Consider the following 20,512-nt stretch of genomic DNA (forward strand, 5'->3'; position numbering starts at 1 on the left):
TTGAATGAAAATATTCAGATGCTTTCTCTGCAAGGTAAACAAAGGATGCCAAGCAATTCCCCCAACCCCGTGGATGCATTATTTACCTTTGGCCTGGGCAGCAGAGCTATGTGAATAACCCAGAGACAGCAAGGCCATTTCTATCAGCTGGTTGAAAAGCATGTCCTTCCTCACCAACACAAATTCTGCATGCTCCTCCTTGCAATCGTATTCAATGGCATTTTCATAATGTTCTACCACGCAGAAAACCGGGAGCATGGTTCCTATCAAGGAGACGGAGGAAAAAGAGACGCAAACCAACGAATTTCAGCAACACAGTCTGGGGGGGGGGGCGGGGGCGGGCAGGGAGGGAAAAAAAATGAAACCATGAAAATAAATCTTCACCACCACGAGAGAATGCAAGACTGGCACAGAGACCCGGGCACACAGACACAAACACACACCTTCTTTTATTCTTATTTTTTAAGTTGCAAGAGAAATGTTGAAATAGAATATGAACTCGGCCCTGAGGTAACTGGGCTCTAATTTTAACAGAGCATTTCCCCAAACCAATTAATGCAGAATTACCTTTCTGATCAAATCATAAGGCTGACAGGAGAGGAGTAAGAGTCTGGTCTGATCTGCTGTGAGTGGTACCTGGTGTGCAAATGTAACTCACTCAGCTCAGCTTCGAAAGAACCCATCTTCATGCTTCCTACATGCTTTTGTTAGGATTCAACTTTCCCTGTCTGTGTCCAAACAAATTAGCTTTGATTATAAAATTACGAGCATTCGCCTCGTTCTTTAAGATCTTCACGTTGAGGCCACAGAAGAAACACAACTTAACCCAACTGAAGTTCATAAACACAGGATTTCAACACGTGCACACTGCAGATGACTAATACTCACTTTGATGGCTACTCATTTAACCTGCCTAAAAGGACATCACGGTAACCACAGGTCTTTAAAACGAACCATCTCTGCTCTAGCAAATGGGGTAAGGATGAGAGCAAAGGAAACCGTCCTCATCAGGGTGTCTCAAGCTACAGGAATCTGCAGAGACGAGATGTGCTCTCTGTTCACTGTAATCCCAGGTAATAACTCAGGAGCCAGATGGTTAATAAACACAGGCCACACCACACCACTGTCAGCAAAGAGGCTTCTAGAAACAGAAATCACGGAACGCTGTCGTCCTCGAGGTGTTTACACAGCGCACTGTCAGACTTCCAGTGATAAACGGAAAAGGGTTAAAAGCAGATGCAGCGGAGAGCACTGTGGCACGCGGCCAGGAGGGCACCATCCTGAGCATAAATGATGACAAAGGTTACCGCGCCAGGGCACCCGGGACCCCCAGTTAGTCCTGGAACGCCAATGCCTCTCTAAGCTCTGTCCTCTGCATTCACAGAAGCCAACCAACTTCTGAAGGTATCCAGGGCCGGCAAAGCAGAGCTAAAAACCCAGGGTTTCCTCCTGACACCAGAGATGCCCTTTAAAAACGCCCTATTTGCTTGTTTCTGCTGAACAAAGCCGGCAGGAAAAGCAGGCACCGTCTTCTACATGGGCATCTACACCACAGCTTCAGTGAACTGTTCACAAGAGATTCTAGTTCTGACAAATAAACCCCTTTAGGTTTACTTAGAAAAGCTCACAAACTCATTTGGAGGGACCCAACAGGCTAGGCATGAAAAACAAGCTGTGGAGCTTGCCAATATCCTCGTCATTCATTCGGCTGTTTTTATACCAGAGAGAGAACCCGTCAGGGATCAGAAGGAGACTGGGAGAGACCACGGCAGAAACAGCAGTCTGCAAACTGGTGATTTCTCCCTTGGCTGGAAGGTACTCTGGCAGAACCTCCTAAACAAACAAACAAAAAAACCTCCAACCCCTTTCCTTGGGGTGCGCTTTCTCAACCCAGCCACACTCACTATCTGGCACCTGTCAAGCAGAAACGCTGCACGTGAAAAAGAAGATAAAACAACACCACCACCAACACAAGGCTGGAGGCATTTTGTTGCTTCAAGCAAGCAGAGAACCTTCTACAATTAAAGAGCGTTTTTAAAATGTCACTACAAATGCAATGCTTGGGGAAAAAAAAAATCGGCACTTGAGCAGGAAGTGAAATTATTGTACTTGGGTTTCTCCTCCCTCTATCCTGAGGTCTTCAAAGAGTTGGGTTACTAACACAACAAAAAACATAGGCATTGATTTTTCCTCTTATAGAATGATACAGACCTGGGCTGCTCTTTGCTGCTCCTCAGACCTGGGAGATAACTGAAGGTTTTTTAAACTGTTGAAATAAAGGAGAGTCGCTCTGGATTTTAGAGGGACCCTGTAAGATCGTTAAGGTGGCTGCTGATAAGGTGACAATCGTAGACTTTAATTTTCAATCTGACTGCTTAAATCTTCCAGCAAACTGTCATGCACTCCTCCTGATACTGTGAGTCAGGCTGCACAGGAGCCTTCTCTGAACCGATTGTTTGTGTGAGTGTTTGGCGAGGCTTCCAACTCCAGCAACTTCATAACCTTCCAGTATGGAAAGGGGAGTACGCTGGTCACTGCTGACTGCTAAAAATACCGCATGATTTAAACCTGGAGGCAGTCTTAGAAGCTTTTGCTGAAGGTTTATGAGCCTGTGTAAACAGCACGTCTGCCATAAGGAGCAGTGAAGTCTGTAGAATCCTTGTCTAAAACTGTCCTGGCATTAAAGTTTGCTGTGCAAATATCACATAATACCAGAGACAGCTGAAATCTCCTATTTAGGAATTTATGGAACTTATATGTTTGCAGGCGTCAGAAAGTCTTTTTTATAGAGCCCCAGTGCTTCGCAGTACAATATTAATGCACTCTGTTTGAAAAGCCATAATAAATTATATTTTTAATGCTCTTACCCTTGGCTTTCTTAAGACGCATACATTCTTGGCAAACAATCAATAAATAGGGTAATCATGAGGAGAGGCCAAAGAATTTGCTGAAGTGCTGTTTTTCCATTTTTAATAGATAAAGATCTAACAATACGGACTGCTGTGTCTGTTCATTTCAGGATCAATATATTCTTTGTTTTCGCCAAACCAAGGAAAAAATAAATGATTGTATGATAAATGTTATGCATCAAACACAATGAAATTCCTCTGCCTGCTAACTTTATCTACTTAATATTCTTGGTTGTTACAAGATGGCATTTTTATCCTTTGCTTTAGCAAATGTAAGGAAAATCTGAATCCCATACACAGTTATTCAGAGACAAATAAAGACCTTCTAAGGCCCACACGTTATGCCCAGGATAGACACTGATTTACAGAGACAACAGTGCCAAATGCAGTCAAAGTGGTTAAACTCCATCACTGTAACACAAAATTGGCCAAGAGGAGTCACACCGCTGCACAGCCCCTCCTTATTAACGTGTTTAAATCTGCCCTTCTATCCGAAACACCCAATTATAGCAAAAGGGAAACACCAGAATTATCAGGTTTTTAGCTACTAAGGAATGAAGTTGCTCTTAAGAAAACAAACCACACACACAAAAAATCACAAAACGTTTATATCATATCGCAGAAGACTTCCATTATCTGTGAAACTCCCTTACAACCAGTAACACCCTGAAAAAGCTAGGTCTGTCCTCAAACAGTTTAAAGGGCTCATGCTCAAGCAGCGTTAGTTTCAGCAATAGCCACCTCCACAGCCCCTTCTGCCACACCACCTTATCAGCGGAAGGCTTGTATAACTGAGACCATCAGACTTCATTCAGTCCTTATCACCCACAGTGTCCAAAGACTCCAGTCTGCAGCAGTGGGAGACGCTCTGCTGAAGCACGAAGCCCTACACTTTCAGACATGCCTGACGCTGCAACCAGAAATGTGACTAATTTCAGATCAGAAAAGAGAGTCAAGGAGAACACACAAAGCCAGGCTCTGCCTAGCCACCCCCGCACCAGGCGGTGCTGGGTGGGCACAGGACTTGGGGCTCTCCAGGATTTGGCTTGAGGGTATTTACCTTTCCTAAGGTTGCTTTTCATCAGATGGCCCGAGTGTTTCAAAGGCACTCCCTGCATTTTTGCACCTGTACTCCCAAGCCTTCCTCTTCCTAGCGGGCTCCCGTTCTGTTCCAGGCGGGCAATCTTGGCTGGTGGACCCTTCGGATCACTCACATTGTTAGACATTTCTGAATGTTCTTTCCCCTGAGTTGCCTCGTTCAAATGATCCATACTCAGTTACTCTCTAAAGATCACCTGCGAGAATTTAAGAAGAAGACATGTTACAATTGGGTGGGGGTCTCCACACGCCCCCTCCTTCTCTGTGTATATATAACACATGTACATGTTTTATCCCTGGATATTTCGCTCCACAAATATAATGTATTTGTAAGACTGCTTAACCAGACATATAATGCAGAGGTTACTCTACTCTCTAGATCACAGCATTATATTTCCATTCAAGTTAACAGAATAATGTGTGGAAACTGTATCAACACACATGAACAAAAAGATAATTCGTCACCTACCAGCAAAACTATGTGTGTAGGGGGGTGGGGGGTGGGGGGGATTATTTTTAGAACAAGAATTACTACAAGTGTAGCTAACAGGAAAATAACAAATTGTATTTATGTAGTCCCAATTTTTAAAAATGAGAAACTTAATACAGAACATAATAATGACACTTTAGTCAAAGATGGAAAGATTATTTTATCAGTCCAAGAGATTAGTTACAGCTGTTATTTTTTATATATTTTAATTCTCATGAAGGAAAAATAGATTCATATGTATATACACCACCTCAGAAGAAGGCAGCAGACAACTGCTTTTTAAACTCTCTATTGGCTTTATGGTTAATGTGTAGAAAAAGTTTTCTACCGCCAATGTATCAAGAGTTACATGACCTGTTTTAAAGATTCAGTCAAGTCTTGGCTCAAACAGGCAATTGGATCATTCCATCCCTAACCCAGTGGATACAAGTGGAGGATTTCTTCAAAGAGCCCTGATATTGAAGTATTGCAACTCATGTATCTTAGAGCTAATATTTAGGTATTCTTTTGTAATAGAAAGCTGTTAACAATGTAAATACCCAAAATTTGGAAACATTTGGTAACGTACACATTAGAGTGAAGCGCTAAACTTGCTTTGAAAGAAAGCTTGCTAATTTTGGTAAAACAAAATACCCGGTGTTCAAAAATAATCTCAGCAGGCAATGAAGTCAACATTTCAATTAACTCCAGAAAAAAATGAACAGATGATTTTTTTCAGTTGTATTATACTTTGGACATCAATTTTCATACTGTTTATAGTAAAGCAGTTAGTACATTATCAAAATCACTTCTGCAATAGTTCTAACACTGATAAAAACAGGTGAGTAGGATTATTTTATGAATTTTCATGGTGCTTGAAGTATTGAGTCCACCAATACTAAGGGAAAGAGAATCACATTCAGAAAAAAGAGAGAATATGATAATTATCACTTTCCTCCAGCTGTTTGGTAATTTGACATATCTTGCACATTTATATATATATGCATATATATATAATATGAAGAAGCTACTTTGATACAGATTTGAAAGCAAGCTTAAATTATTAGCAGGGCCTTTCTGGAGGCATTGCTTTCCCCTCTGGTTAACCGTTAAAACTGTGTCCACTATAATTAAGGAAAGAGGTGATGGGGAGGGGGAAGCAATGATAATCTCTAAGTTTAAAAGCAACCTTAAGAAAGCCAGTTGAAGAACAGTAAAGTCAGAGGAATAATGGCTGTTTATCCTTGTACTCCAAGGTGGCACACAGAGACCAAAGGTTTCCCGTTGATCGAGGTCCCATCTGTTTTTGGTTATGAGGTTCATTAACAATAAATGTGCCTCTTTTAACCACTTTTTATCAAGATTACTCTTTCCATTACACTAAACTGTAGTCTAAAGCCAAAATTAGTGGTGATTATTAACTTACTCAAAACACTCCTTATAACGCTTCATGTGGGTTATAATACAGAACTACTTTTCCTGAAATTGGCTGCCTTACCCTAAAGCAGAAGATGAATTTTAAAACATGATTTGAAAAGAAAATACTTAACCCGTGTGGCAATTTAAGAGCCAAAAAATGAGAGAGAGAGAGAGAGGATGAGTAGGCAACAGCATCAAAGTTAATGCTACAAAACGTATTAAATAGTCATGAGGCTTAACAGCATTATAAACTGTGAAGTGATAGATGATAATTTAGTTAATGTATTGACAATCAAAACATCATATAGGTCATGCAAAATTGTCCTTCGAATGAATACCCACCTATAAGCAGCTATTAAACAGTCATCTTGTAAAAAGCTTTACATTATAAAGCAAAATTACATGCACATAAAACACCCAATTTACTCATTTAAACTCTATGCCCAAGGCTAAAGTTCACCAAACCTGAGTTTGGATTTGCAAAGAGCAACCTCCGCGGGGCCTGCTGGACTGACTGCATGGGAACAAACTAAGGTCTCAGCAGACGCCAGGCTGGAGAGTTTCTTGTGAGTTACACATTTTAAAAACCGATTTCACTGTGATGTCTAGCTGGCACATTGAAAGCAGGCTACTTTCTCCAAACCCCACTTCCCTGTCCATAAACGAAGTCCATATATGATCATTAACGAATTAAACAGCGAACTCAGACACAGCTATTATTTCCTTTAAAAAGAAAGAGCAAAGCACGAAATTCCGGTTTCAAGAACCTATTTTTTTTTTTGCAGTGTGGGAGCCTTTTCATCGAGTTCCCTGCTGAATCGCCTCCTTCGCCCCCACACAACCCCATAATCACATTTTAAGAGACTGTGCCCTTATCCGTTCCATATGGCCGGCACGATCCAGGCCAAGCTTTCACTGTGACCTTTTAAAGAGACAAAGAAGCAAACTACTATCTAGAAACAGAAACGCTGCAGTTTTACTGAGTGAAATTAGCAAAACCGACCTGAAACTCACCACTTCAAAACTTGACAGCATATAAATAACAAAAACAAAGGAGATTTCCTTTGCAGCCCGGGTTCTCGAAGAGAAGTTCAAGAATGATGTTTTCTATGTCCCTTTTTTTTTTTTAAATTAAAAAAAAAAAAAAAAAAAAGCAGCAGCAGACCTGAAGGCGACTTCCCCTGAAATTGTATTATTTTCTCTTCCTTTACCCTCGCCCCCCTAAGAGGGGTGAAGGCAGATAAGCGTCTGGAAGAGTAGCCATGGGAGAGAGGGGTTAAGGTGCGGGGGGGGGGGGATCACAATCGGACAAACAGCATATATGGTTTGTAAAATGTCTAACCTCGGAGAACGGGGTTTTCGGTGGGGGAGGAGGGGAGAGCGCGAAGGAGGGAGGAGGGGGAAGACAGAATTGATCTGACAAGTGATTCGTTGGGGGGAAATCGTAAAAACAAAGCCAAACCCGTTCGGAGCAGTACGCGGCCGCGGTGCTGGGGAGGCGAGGTGGGCACCGGGGATTCTCTTAAAAAGAAAAAGGGGGAAAAAAAAAAACAAAACCCACAAACAAACCCAAACAAACCTCGGCGGCCGAGGTCTGCAGAAGCGCCCCCCGCCCGCCGGGGCTCTCCGGGGCGCCGGCCGCAAGTCCGCCCGGCCGTGGCCCCCTCCTCCTGCCGCCCCGCGCGCGCGGCTGGGGGGCCGGCGAGCCTCCCCCCGCCCGCTCCCCGAGAGCCGCGCCGGAGAGTAACCGACCTGCAACTTTCTTCCCGCAGCCTCGGGCCCCGCGCGGGGCATCTAGCGAGGGGCCGGGGGCGCCGGGGGCCGCAGGGCGCGCAGGAAGCCCCGGCAAGGCACTGGGGCGCCACTTTGGAGCCGGCCCTCGCGGACGAGCGCCCCGAGGACCCCCCCGCGGCCCATGGACGCGGGGCCGCGAGCGTCTGCGGAGCCGGGAGAGTGAGGCGTGGCGGGGGGGGGCCCGGGGAGGGGGCCGGAGGGCGCCCCCGCCGCCTGCCCGCCGCCCCCCGAAAGTCGCGGAGCCCTCGCTCGGCCGGAGTCCGCGGTAAACACACCCGGCCCCCACAAAGGCCCCGCGGCGCGGGGGGCCCGGGCGCCCCGCAAAACTGAGCCGGAGTTTCGGCGCGCGCGGGCTGGGCGCGCGGGGCGCCCCCCGAGCCGCCTGGGCCCCGCGCCGCCTAGAGCGCGGCGGAGGCGACGAGGCCGGCGGGCGCCGGGCGGCGCGGCGCCGAGTGCGCGCGCGGGCCGCTCCCCGCGCCGGGCCGCCCCGCTGCCCCCCGCGCCGCCGGCGCGGCCCCCATCAAACGCGGGGCGCGCTCCCCCCGGCCGCCGCCGCCGCCGCGCCCCGCTCGGCCCCGCGCGCCCGGCCGCGCCGCCGCCGCTGCTGCCGCCGCCGCCGCCGCTGTGGCTGCCGCTTCCCCGTCCTCGTCATCTTAACGCACGGCCCCCGCTCGCAGCCCCCGGGCCGCCCGCCGCCCGGCCCTTCCCCGGCGGGGCCGGCTGCGCCGCGTCCGGGCGGCGGGCGCGAGCGGGCGGGCGGCGCGGGGGCGGGGGCGCGGGGAGGGGCGCGGGGCGCGGGGGAGGGACGCGGCTCAAAACCCGGGCTGGAGGCCCGGGAGCGCGGAGGGGCGGCGGCGCGGCGGCCGGGCGCGCGGCGCGGGGCGCGGGCGGCACACAATGCCCGGCGCGGCGGGGCGCGCGGGCCGCGGGCGCGCGGGGGCAGGTGTGCGCGGCGGCGGCGCGGCGGGGGGCGGCCGGCGGCGAGAGCGGCGGAGGCGGGGGCGAGGCCGGCAGGCGAGCCGCCCCCCGCCCCGCGCGCCGCGGCGGCACCGGGCGCGGAGCGGCGGCAGCGGCGGGAGCGCGGCGCGCTGGCGCCCGGGGACCGGCGAGGGCGCACCGGCCCGCGCGGGGGCTCCGAGGCCGGGGCCCTTCGGGACGGGGCCGGGGGACGGCGGGGCACCGGCTCCCGGGGAGCGCGGAGCGCGCGCCGGCGGCGGCAGAAACGGAAGGGCCGGGACCCCCGGCACCCTCCGCGCACTACGAGCACGCCTCACGGCGGGGGGGGAAGCCCCAGCGCGGAGCCAGCGGCCCAGACGGACGAGCACTCTCCGAGCTCATCGGCACCCGTGCCCTCTGTACTGGGCGCAGGTAGACGCCGACGTCCCTCACTTCTGAGCCGCAGAACTCGGAGGAGGGAATACGTGGCCCACGGTGGCCGAGTTAAACAAAATTTGGGTCACTTTAGACCTGACTAGTTTAAAGTTATTACAAAGGAAAAACATGCCACCTTTACCCCTGGTGAAAGACAGTAAATTGGGGGGGGGGGGGCGGTTAATACCTATGTTGTAGCAATAAATACTTCTGTGATCTAAGGTAAATTACCCCGGTAGATAAATGGTCATTAGCACCCAAGTATGATCCTCTTATTTAGATAATCTATTAAATATAGTTCCCATAAAAATGAAGAACATCACAGCCTTGCCCGAAATGGGGATGTAGCGTTCACCGTTTAGGTTTGAGTGCTAACACCTTAGGACCCTGAAGGCAGTTAATCATTACAGAGAAACAAAAATGTTCGAATTATTTTTTCAGAGTACACTAGGAGGGAAAAGAAAAATCAGTGAGATAAACATTTTGTTACACATAAAAAAGCAACAAGTTAGCGCAAGTACTGAGATAAGAGGGAGATATGCAAATGAAGCTCTTTAAAGCTACCAATGCACTCTCAGACACTGTCTACACTAGAAACCTTAGGCAAACAGGGTAAAACGGAAGATAAAGGAGAGGAAATAATGGCCTCCTGGGGAGGACAGGTTCAGGAGGAAAAAAATATATCACTCTAAGGGCACCCACGTTTCACCCACAAAACCAGAAAGGTTATTGAAGGCAGCAGTGAATCTTGGTGTATAAACCCAAACCTAGAGCTAAAGAATGTGATGATAAAACATAGTATCAAAAGCAACAAAAGAAAGATAAGGAAATCTTTATGAAAAAGCTCAAATGATACCGTATTTTCAAAAGTTGATATGCAGGAAAGTATGGAGGAGGGTATTTTGATTATAAGAAACACAATCAATAAGGAAATATATAAGCACGGCAACATGTAACACTGGTGTCAGAGTTGTTATTGTAGATGGAAATACTTAAACATTTTTTTTAATGTTTGATATTCAGAAGAAAAACATGGATAACACTCATCTTTATAATGAGAATGATTTTTGCAATGTGATGGGTTACATTGGGAATTTCCAAGATGTATATTTTAATAGTTGCTTCACACTGGTGATGCCTGACATGTTTCCCTGAAACCTGCCTGGTTTTTCAGTAGGGACTGTGCATTCTAGTATCACAGTGTATCAATTTACAAGCAATAGCAAAAATCTCAAAATAGAGTAAAAGCATCATGTACTACAAAGAATCATTGGGGCACATGGAACTCAAATGGAGTGTTTAAAAGAAAGAAAGTTGTTGGGCAAAACAACTTTGAAGAAAGAGAAAGGAAGACTAAAAAAGGTTACTGAATATATCAATATTAAAACACTGGGATAAAATACTGTAAATGATGATTATCCCATTATTTCCACAAATAAGACAGAAAGCTTTCTGATTGCCTTAGCCTCCTATTGATGTGGGGGTTAAAATATTAATCTTTAAATTTGAGTAGCAGCTTTTGTCTAGGAATTCCAAGCTAATTCTCAAACACAAACATAAAAAAGTGTAATAAGGATGGACATGGCCTCGGAAAATGATAGAATAAATGATGATAAAGGCATCTAATAATAACTTTACTACACAATTGTAAATCTGTTAATCATATATGCACATTAATTTCCCTCAAGCACATTCTTTATTTCAGAACTATTTAAGATATAAGCAAAAGGGCACAGAGGCGTATGCCCTCCAAATAATAGTGCACTGGCGAACTTTCTATATATTATTTACTCTTTCAGAATACTCACTAAACCACTGAGTACTAACCCCAGATTAAAATAAAGAACAAAAGAAAAGTAATAAGGAAAATTCCACCTTCCCAGACATACGTGAAAATAAACTACGTGATGGGGGGGCATCAGTTTTATTCTACAAAGTATCTTAACTTTGGCAATAAAGATGCAAGCCAAGCATTGAAAAAAGTTAAGATAAACTTTATAAATCCAGCTATGCGAATGGAAGACCTCAGGAACATGAAATATTACAAGTCAAATACATGAACTATTCAACATGTGGGTGCACAGTTAAAACAGTGCATCAATTTTTTATCACAGGAGAAGGAATTCAGTCTGGCTCCTCAAAGGTAGCGGAGATAAAATATTGTAACAGAGATACAAGATTTTTTAAAAACAATAACAAAAGGACTACTGCATGCTTCAGGGGGCCCCACATCAAGATAAATATGCTGGCAGATATCCGGAAGCATTAAAACACATTCAGAGTTCTGAATAGCACATACATTTGTAATAAACAGAGAAAGCATTTAGAATTTGAACGCTTTTAAGATCCGGCAACTCCGCCAGTGACTGTGTTAGCAAAGCAATGTCTACTACCATAGCACTTTCTAAGGACATGGTAGGGTGTTTTTTTCATCTTTTTAAATTCAAATACTGTTGGCTATCTCTGCACACTCTTAAAGCAGCACATTTCACGTGGCATATTGCTCTTTTTGTCGTGTCGACTCTTTGTTTTTTGGCTTTAGCTGCAGGTGGCGTTTTCCATATATGAATTTCTGGGAATACGGTCTGTGTTGGCCATATAAGGATGTCTCTTTGAGCCATATGTTCTGCCGTCACGTGTCTCATTTTGTCTGTCTGGGATGTCAGGACTGATTTCCACATCGTTTCTTGAATGGACCAGATACAAATTTGTAAGAGCAGAGAAGGGGGGATTAAAAAAAAAAAAAAAATAACAACTGGGGCTGGAGCCCAAACAACTTTGTCAAAACATACATTGGAGAGGAAATGCAATATCCTGTAAACATTCACACCCTCCTTCTCACGTCTTATCTGTGACTGACATCATCTCAACTGCATAGCTCGAGAGGGGATCTGTGCAGTGAGTTCAGGAGTCTGCAGCGTGTGCGCGCAGCTGAGCCGGAGGGACCCTGCACCTCCGGAGGTCACGGTCACGGCAGGCGCCGGGGGACTGCCCTGCTCCAGAGTCCTGGGCAGCCAGCCTGACCCGGCCTTGAACCCGGGGAGGGAAGTCACCTCATGCCTTTCTCCTTTAGTGAATCAACAGGACTCGGATTAAACTTTCAGGCGAATCACGCAGGAAGGCCTGGTCCCCAGTTTATACTCTCATAGCCTCTGGTACTTCTCCTTTGCCGCAGTTATCACCGGTGAACAATCTGGACAATCACTGGCTTAATAAATATCTTCCATCAGTCCAGTTCAGTCTTTGCGACCCTGTGGACTGCAGCACGCCAGGCCTCCCTGTCCCATGCTGGACTGTCATCCCTATGAGAGCAGAGACTGTGTCTTGCTCACTGCCCTATGACCAGGGATTCATACCACATCCCTGCAGTGTTTACATTCTGAATAAATAAGAGCCAAAGGCTCAGTGTCACTTGCAACCAAATTCTGTGGCTAACTGGAATGACCATTCCTCTTAGAGACTGTGGAGTGAGGTGCAGTCAACAGCGGGGAAAGTGGCTGTATCGCTGAAATGTGAATTCGCTGGAATTATGTAACATTTCCAGTTTAGCTCCTGTCACACATCAAGTGTTCAACAGCCCCATGTGATGAGTGGCTATCCTATGAGGCAGTGTGGGTTAGAGAACCCTTCCACCACTGCAGAAAGTTCCATCAGGCAGCAGGGACCTAGAGAACTCCTCCAATAAACGACTCAGTAAATCCAGGACCTCGCCTGGAGGAGTCTTACAGGTGCTGGACAGCTTCCAGACATCCTAATGAAGTCCAAATTGAAGTCCTTTTCCACTTTAGAATGGGCCCGTAGATCTGTAAAGCTGCCGGGAATGAGACGTGGGCAGTGCTGCACACAAATTTAAGACACCTTTCTAGACATATCTGTATGTGAAAGGGTCTCAGAGTACGTTTGGAATAACATACATTTACCCCAAAGGCTGCTTTCCATGAACATTTCAACAGCTCGCAGGTGAAGCTGAAAACCACAGCATCATTCCGCACCCTCTCCCACCCCCACATTAAAAAAGCAGAGTTGCCACTAGAAATGGCTTTTTTGGAAGCTTTAATGTAGATATCTACTCAAACCGGGAGGGCATCCAACTACCAAACAAATAATGGTGTGCTGCAGAGAATCAAAGCAAACGGCTTGAATATGTTTCAGGAGAGATAAAGGAGAAATAATAAACTCTAAACATGGGGCCTAAGGTTTTTGTTTTCTCCCTAATATGTGGGGTTTCGGTTATAGCTGGACTGATAGCGATCAAAAGTTGTTTCCTAATTACTCTAAGGTGGATGCAAATACCCACTGGTAATTTGGGTTATGGTTTTAATAGACAAAGGTCACTATTAAAGCGAAGCAAAGGAAGGCTGATGTTTAAGCTAGTTTGGGGAGAGTGCGCTGAGGTAAATGAATGGCCGTTAGAGTTGACTTCTAGAACCTGGTGGGATATCCTGGACTTTGAAATATGTGCAATGTTTACATTCTGAATAAATAAATGAGAGCCAAAAACTCAGTGTCACTTGCAACCAAATTCTATCACTAATTGCAATGACCATTCCTTTTCGAGACTGTGGAAGTGAGGTGGAGTCAACAGAAATATTACCTCTTATTAAAGCAAGAGTTTATTGGACAAAATTTTATATCTTCCTTCCATAGATATCAGTATGGGCCACAACACTGACATGCACAATGGAAATAATCCCATCAAAATTGGTCATCTCTGCGTAGACCTAACTCCAAAACTGAGTAGGGGTCAGGTTCCAATAGCAATGCTGTTGAGACCCCCGCATACCTCCATATTAGCCTGTGTAGTAATAGCTATCTCCACCAAAACCGTTAAGAGTTTCAGGCTGTCTTCTTCCCCCATTGCTTCTGGAGAGCAGGGCCTCCCTCTTCTCTCTTGGGGACCCCCCCCTTCTGACACATTCTTTGATGCGGCCTGATTGCACCTCTTCTTTCCAAAGCCTCCTCCAGCTATTAGCCACTGCCTCCTCGATGCCCCATCCCACCCCTGTCCTCCAAGGGTAGCATTTCATATTTGCATGCCTGCCCTTCCCAACTGCACGTCTGTCAACATCCTGAGGCTGGACTCCTGTCTGTATTCCAGGAGTCTCTCACAGTGCCGGCAATTAACAGGGAAAGGAAGCCAAGAACTGTTTTGGTGAGTGAGTGCTGGTAAAAATCTTAGAAAGATTCTTGCACTCTTAGGCACTAAAGCCAAGGATAAGATCAGAAGTTAGTTCAGTGGCTCCTCAAATCTGCTGCATGTTAATATCGCTTGGTATGTCAACAGTCCAGATACCCAGGCTGCACCCCATTGCCAAGGGTTGGAGCCAGCAGTTGAGAGTTTCCAAGCTGATTCCAGCGTACAGCCAGGTGTACCATCCATTGGAGTAGGTAATGTGTCAGAGACAAGAAATCAAATATATCTGTTAGGACATCTTCCAAGGATATGGAGATCCTGGAGTCACTTGGAAAAGTTAAGGCTCTTTTAAGAATCAGAGCTTACCCCAAATTTAAGAAATTTATGTGCAAGCAAGCTACTTGATTCAAATTAAAAAAAAAAAAAAAAGGTAGGGAGCAAGCTATTAGATCATTGATTTGGTGAATAAAAGTCTGCTGTTTGAGGAACCATGATAAATTAGCATTTGGGCTCTGGCTTGAGATTTACAGGGGTGCCAGAAGTTCTGTGCAAGTGTGTGATTTATCATCACAGACATCAGAGACTAGCCACAAAATTACACATGGAAGTGAAGTTCCAAACCAGTCTATTATTTACTGGAGCCAGAACCATCCTGGTTTTGTCTAATTCTTTTTTTTTTTTTTTTTTCCCTAACATTGTTGAGCAAGCTTTTTCTCCCAGAAAATTTCAACCTTGAGTGGGATTCCCTTTGAAACAGCTGAAACCATTCAACTCTTTTCTGGCCCTAGTCATGGCACTTGAGCAGGACTGAAGTGTTCACACCGTCTGTGCCCAGGAGCCAGTGCAAGGCACCTCACTGCTGTGCAGCGCCCCCAGGAAGCCCACGGGACTTTACTTCCAGTGAAGTCGAACAGAAACCGTTCTCAGCCAACCTTCAGTCAAGACAGAGCAACCAAGTCTTCTTGGTGATGTCAATGCTATTCTAATCTTCACCGGCTTACCTGAAGGGAAAAGCAGTTTGAGGTTGCAACAGGCCTGGATGCTGGTCCGGATTGTTTTAGGGAAAAGGATCAAGCAAGGGCAGTATCAGATACTGCACCACCGTGCCCACCACCACAAGCAGCGGGCAAGGGCCATCACTGGGGGAAACAAGTGCGACGCACCTGGACAGTGTTTAAATGCCTCTATAGTGCCGGAAACTCACTGAAGCAGAGGAGGAGTTCAGTTCAGAGCTAAAGCACGTTCTCTTTGGAATGATGGCGAAGACCTGGAAGACACTGTGGTGCTGAGTGCACACCAGCGTGACTGTCATCAAGGCCACTGAACTGTCCACTCACACACTGTCCGAATGGCACGGGGCATGGCGTCTGTCTTTTACCCCAATTTAAAACTTTGAAAACAAGACAACTGAAGGAAAACAATCCCCTGTTCCTAAGACCGGCATGTCTATCGCCATGAAAGCACCATGCCATGCAGATGAGAATCAGCTGCAGCACACTGACAACCGCCTCCAGCCTTCCACAGCTTTGCCCTCACCCGCCAGCAGCCGTGGCCCAGTCTCCGCTGGATGATTGATTCAGACGACGATTACCCGACCCGAGATAATTAACACGGGTTGGTAATGAGAGACCCAACATCCCACCCAAAGTAGGTAATTTGATGGTCCTCTGATGCAAGAAAATGGTTCTCTTCTCAGCTTTTCTTCTATGTTCTCGTGTCTTAGCAGAAGAAGAGAAAGGAGGGATAAAAGCCAGGCCTTCCAAATATCCGACATCCAAACACCCAAACATTCTATTTGGATAGTTTTCAAGTGAGCCAAAAATTAACTCTACTCCTGAGACAGCAGACAGTCCCCAGGTGGCGTCTGCAGGACACTGACGCTCGCCGCAGTCCAGTCGGAGGCGTGACAACTCCATGTAGGTCCTCAATGCAACAATCTATAAACTCTCCATGTCAATATTCTAGATTGCACTTATTGATACGAGAATGCATTTTTAGTCATAAGCTCAAAAGGCTTTCAAATTTATTTTTATCAGTCACTTTTTGCGATAGGAATTACAGTTATTTATTTCTGCATGCTGCTGCTGCTAAGTTGCTTCAGTTGTGTCCGACTCTGTGCAACCCCATAGACGGCAGCCCACCAGGCTCCCCCATCCCTGGGATTCTCCAGGCAAGAGCGCTGGAGCGGGTTGCCATGTCCTTCTCCTAAATTTCTGCAGGCAGTAATCTGTAATGATGCGTTTTTCATACTGTACTGCCTGATACTGTTTCCTATCATCTGTTCTGATTTTATATTAGGGACTTTCATATTAATGATGGAGTTTTTTTTTAATGTATTGGAAATTCATATGTAAATTGTATCTCCCTGAAGTTCATTCCTACATATATGTATTTTTCTGATACGTGACTGAGGACTATGATTACATAGTAAAGCCAAATTAAGATTACAGATTGATTGGTCTAAAATAAAATGCTAAATAAAAGAAAATAATTTAAAGTCTAAATAAAATACTAAACAATAGTTTTACAGCATAACTGTAGCTGAAGGATATCCAGCTACCTGTTTTCCCGGTGCAGCTTTATCAGTGTGTTTATTGTGGAATTTAATTCATTAGATAACTAACAGGGACTATAAATACACATGCAAATTTCCAGCTGATATGAAGCTAAAAGTTGATAAATAATGCTGCAATATAACTTTAAAAACAGAAGTAGTGGGCCTTCAGGCTATTTTTTTAATCATTTATTTTTATTTATTCTGTAAAGACTATTTTCATTTGTATTTTTAAAATCTATATAAATACACTTGGGAGAGAAACAGCACATTTATGAAAATTTTTGACAGGGACCAGCTTGTAGCTGTTTTGAGACTGTAACTGCTGTAAAGATGGACAATGCCCACAGTCCTGTTACTTCCGCAACTGAAAAGCTACTATACATTCATATCATATTTAATGACAATTAAACATCTCTCTGTGGAGGTAATAAGACTCTCGAAAATAACTTTTTAGTTCGCTCTGCACAAAGGGGTTTTGTCTCTAAAAATTTATAACACCACAAGCTAGTCTAAAGGCATCTTTGTAACTGGCATATGCTGTAGTTTTGGATATAAACCAAATCTTGGGTATTTTCAATGGATTTGGAAAATCCAACTGTTTGATCAACAACCTGGTATGAATAAATGTATATATAAAGCACATCTAGCAAAGGATGACACACACTCACAGACACAATCCGCACGTCAAACAAGAGGTCTCATCTATTAAAACTAGTCAACCACAGTTTCCATCAGAAATTCCTTAAAACCCAGAGCCAGTGTGATAGTGCTCTCTATCAGTACACAGCTCCTACAGAAAAGAATCGATGACTCAGGGGGAACAGTGGAGAACAGCAGAAGCCTTCGATTCAGGGGGTGTTTCTTCCGCTGCCAACTAGAAGAGTCGCCCTTCGGGAGCCAAACAGGACCCGGTCTGTATCCACGAAGTGATGGAAAAGAATCTGATCATCTTTAAGATCACAGAAAGTCTCTGCCCTTGAATTTAAGTTAAAAAAAATCAAGTTCACTTTAAAGAGAATACAAAGATATCAGGAAATTTCTCACATGCTACATTAGATGTTTATCTCTATATGAGACAGGTGTCAAACAAACAAATAAAAAAAAAAAAAAACCACTAAGGCAAAGGGAAACTTTAACTCACAGATTCCATCTGTTACATCTGAATTCATGCATAATTGATTATCCATGACTGGTAAGTTCTTTTCTCACTAGCCGACCACAGTTTTCTAAACATTATATATTAAATCACTAGCAAAGTAGACTACATTTCAGAAACAGCAAGGGCAGAATAAGAATATTTTAAATGAAAAATTACATGCTGGTTAATAATAATACAGCTGACCTATGTTTAAGGGAGAGAAATTTTAATCATGTGCATATTAAATATTAATAACCTATTCTGTTATTGTTATAATAAGGTTAAGTAGGCTTCTCCATGCTTAAGGAAAGAGGAAGAGCTAGGAATGCATAGCTGTGCAAAGAGATACAGAGACGGGAGCCGGACAGAAGGAAAATGTGTCAACAATGAACGAGAGGAAATGAAAAAGAAGGAAAAGGTGCCGATGGAAACTCATCTCTGTGTGTCATTGTGACTGCCAGAGGACTGGCAAGGCAGCAGCATCCTTTTATTTCAATTTTAATCATTTCTGAATTTTAATACCCGGCTCCTTTTGTAATTCTCCTGGCATTCCCCATATGCCTCCATCCCAGCCAAAACACCAGTGTAAATTAAATGGCAGGCAACCACACCACTGATGTAGCCTCCCCAAAGAACCTGCCAGGTGACCAAGAGCAGAAAAAGGTATGTCTACCTTACATCCCTGAGGACCGCCAGCCAATTAACGGGCTGAATGTTCTCTATTTTCTCTAATTTTGTAAAGAAGGACAGTAGTTGGGTAATCTACAGATAGAGAATCATTAAAAAAATAAAGCAAGCCAGTGGTAATACAATAATCAGTGACCATCAGGGCCTGGAAAAATGAGTTTGCTCTCACTGGCACTAAGGAGCACCACATGATTATTTAATTACAGCTCTAATTTTTGTCTCGTGGATGGCAACATATCAACAATTAATAGGGCAAATAGAGGAGCCTGTTTTTAAAGAGACAGAATGCACATGGTAATGGACTAGGTCACACAGCAGTCTCTGCTTCAGAAAGACTTTTCTTTGTGTAACTAAACAGCACTGTCTTGCAAAGAGCCTCACATGTGGCAATAAATTTAAAGAGGAAGTGTCTTTTTTTTTTTTTTTTTAAGATAACTTTCTTAGAAGGCTGGCAACTTTTCAGAACCTTTTAGATGCACCTAACCCAACCCCACTGCAATGCAAGCATTAATTTTAAGGACTTGAAGGAAGTCATCTTTAACATAAAAACGCTAAATCTCAAAACAGTGTTACACAATGGATATAAAAATCCATTTTATATATAAGTGGATAGAAAAATATCTGTTATGCAGTTAATCATGGCTGATATTCATCCAGTGAGGCCCTGGAATAACATCACTGTCGTAGGAAAGAACAGACAGAGGTCAGTCAGACGTGGGCTGCTTAGCACACAGTATTTTTGGCCCTAGAAGATCAGAAGGACCTTTACCTGGTAGCCTGACTCCAGGGACGCAAGAGCAGGTTGTGAGCACCACCCCACACCAGAGGACCAAAAGCCTCAACAGAGACCCTGCCCCACCCTCAAGGTCGAGGAGGAGGAGACAGACCCTGATTCTCCTGTCCGAAAAGGGCAGAGCACCCAGAGGTGAAAACCACGCAGTCATCCAGAACATGGGCACATGTGCAGGGTGCAGATGGAGTGTGCAGGTGACCCCAGTGAAAGGGAAGACTGGGGAGAAAAGCCTTTTCCCACCAAACCGCATCAGCACAAGCTAAGCTCACTATTCTGTTATTAATTTAGCAGATCTTTAATAGTGCTCTCCAAGCAAGACAGAATGTGAAGTTACTATTTTCTGTAACACAGACATGTACCTTACACTGATTTTTTTTTTTTTTGGTAGTTGAATAACTTGTTGGAATAAACAGAGGCCGCAGCACCTAAAAATTCATAAAGTGGGAATCCCAGTACATTTTTAAGCGCTGTATCACAAGGTTACAAGGTCAACATATCCAGATTAGCTGAGAGAGTTCAAAGCGTCAACTGGTTTGAGAGTTGTCTAAGGCAGGCTCAGTGCAGCTTTCAGTCACCCATTGCTCGCCATGCCAGAAGCCAAGGAAAAACCAGGCTTTAGACTTGGAAGATAGTAGTCTTAGAACTACAGCTGTGATCAACTGCTCAAATGCATCTTATACATCATGCTTTACAGAACTGTAAGACAGCACAGCCTGGCTCAAGAAACAGTGACCAAAAAGATGCTACAAAGAGAATCAACTCAATAAGCTTTTAATGGCTTATGTTGGCCAAAGCCATCACAAAACAAAAATGTAGGCATCTCAAACTACAGTGTGGGAAGGCTAAAACTGCTGAGGGACACTGATTTCTGAACCTACTAAGCAAAAGTGCTCAAGTCAATGCTAACACAGAGAAAGGGGAAAACAAGAAGAAAATTAAAAATCTTACGTCCCAGTGAAAAGTCTAAAATTAAGTTGCTTTATTAGAAAACATTCTGATAATTGTGGACCCAAAATCTGACTCCATACATTCTGAAAGACTATTCTGGAAAGTCCAGCAAGCAGCGGCTTGTATGTAACAGTATGCATCACTCTTTTTTAACATGACTGTTAATATACAGTTAACGTGTCTCAGAAAAGGCTG

At 44.8% G+C, this 20,512-nt stretch overlaps 1 protein-coding gene across 9 annotated transcripts in view; it reads right to left on the reverse strand.

The window, feature by feature from the left end:
* SATB1 (SATB homeobox 1) overlaps positions 1–20,512 on the reverse strand; it is a 100,274-nt gene that overhangs the window by 72,474 nt on the left and 7,288 nt on the right. For 4 of the 9 annotated variants that reach the window (XM_042238832.2, XM_060406684.1, XM_060406690.1 and 1 more), the window contains 2 exons: positions 3,970–4,204; positions 87–263 (listed from right to left, as the gene is read on the reverse strand). In XM_042238832.2, coding sequence (XP_042094766.1) covers positions 87–263; positions 3,970–4,180 — 388 coding nt within the window. In that variant the 5' untranslated portion in view covers positions 4,181–4,204. Of the gene's footprint in view, positions 1–86; positions 264–3,969; positions 4,205–6,898; positions 7,514–7,647; positions 8,146–20,512 lie in introns of those variants that run through there. The other 5 variants (XM_042238847.2, XM_042238819.2, XM_042238826.2 and 2 more) reach the window with 4 other exon arrangements.

This window comes from Ovis aries, chromosome 1 (assembly GCF_016772045.2).
Source record: "Ovis aries strain OAR_USU_Benz2616 breed Rambouillet chromosome 1, ARS-UI_Ramb_v3.0, whole genome shotgun sequence".
NCBI classification, from domain to species: domain Eukaryota; kingdom Metazoa; phylum Chordata; class Mammalia; order Artiodactyla; family Bovidae; genus Ovis; species Ovis aries.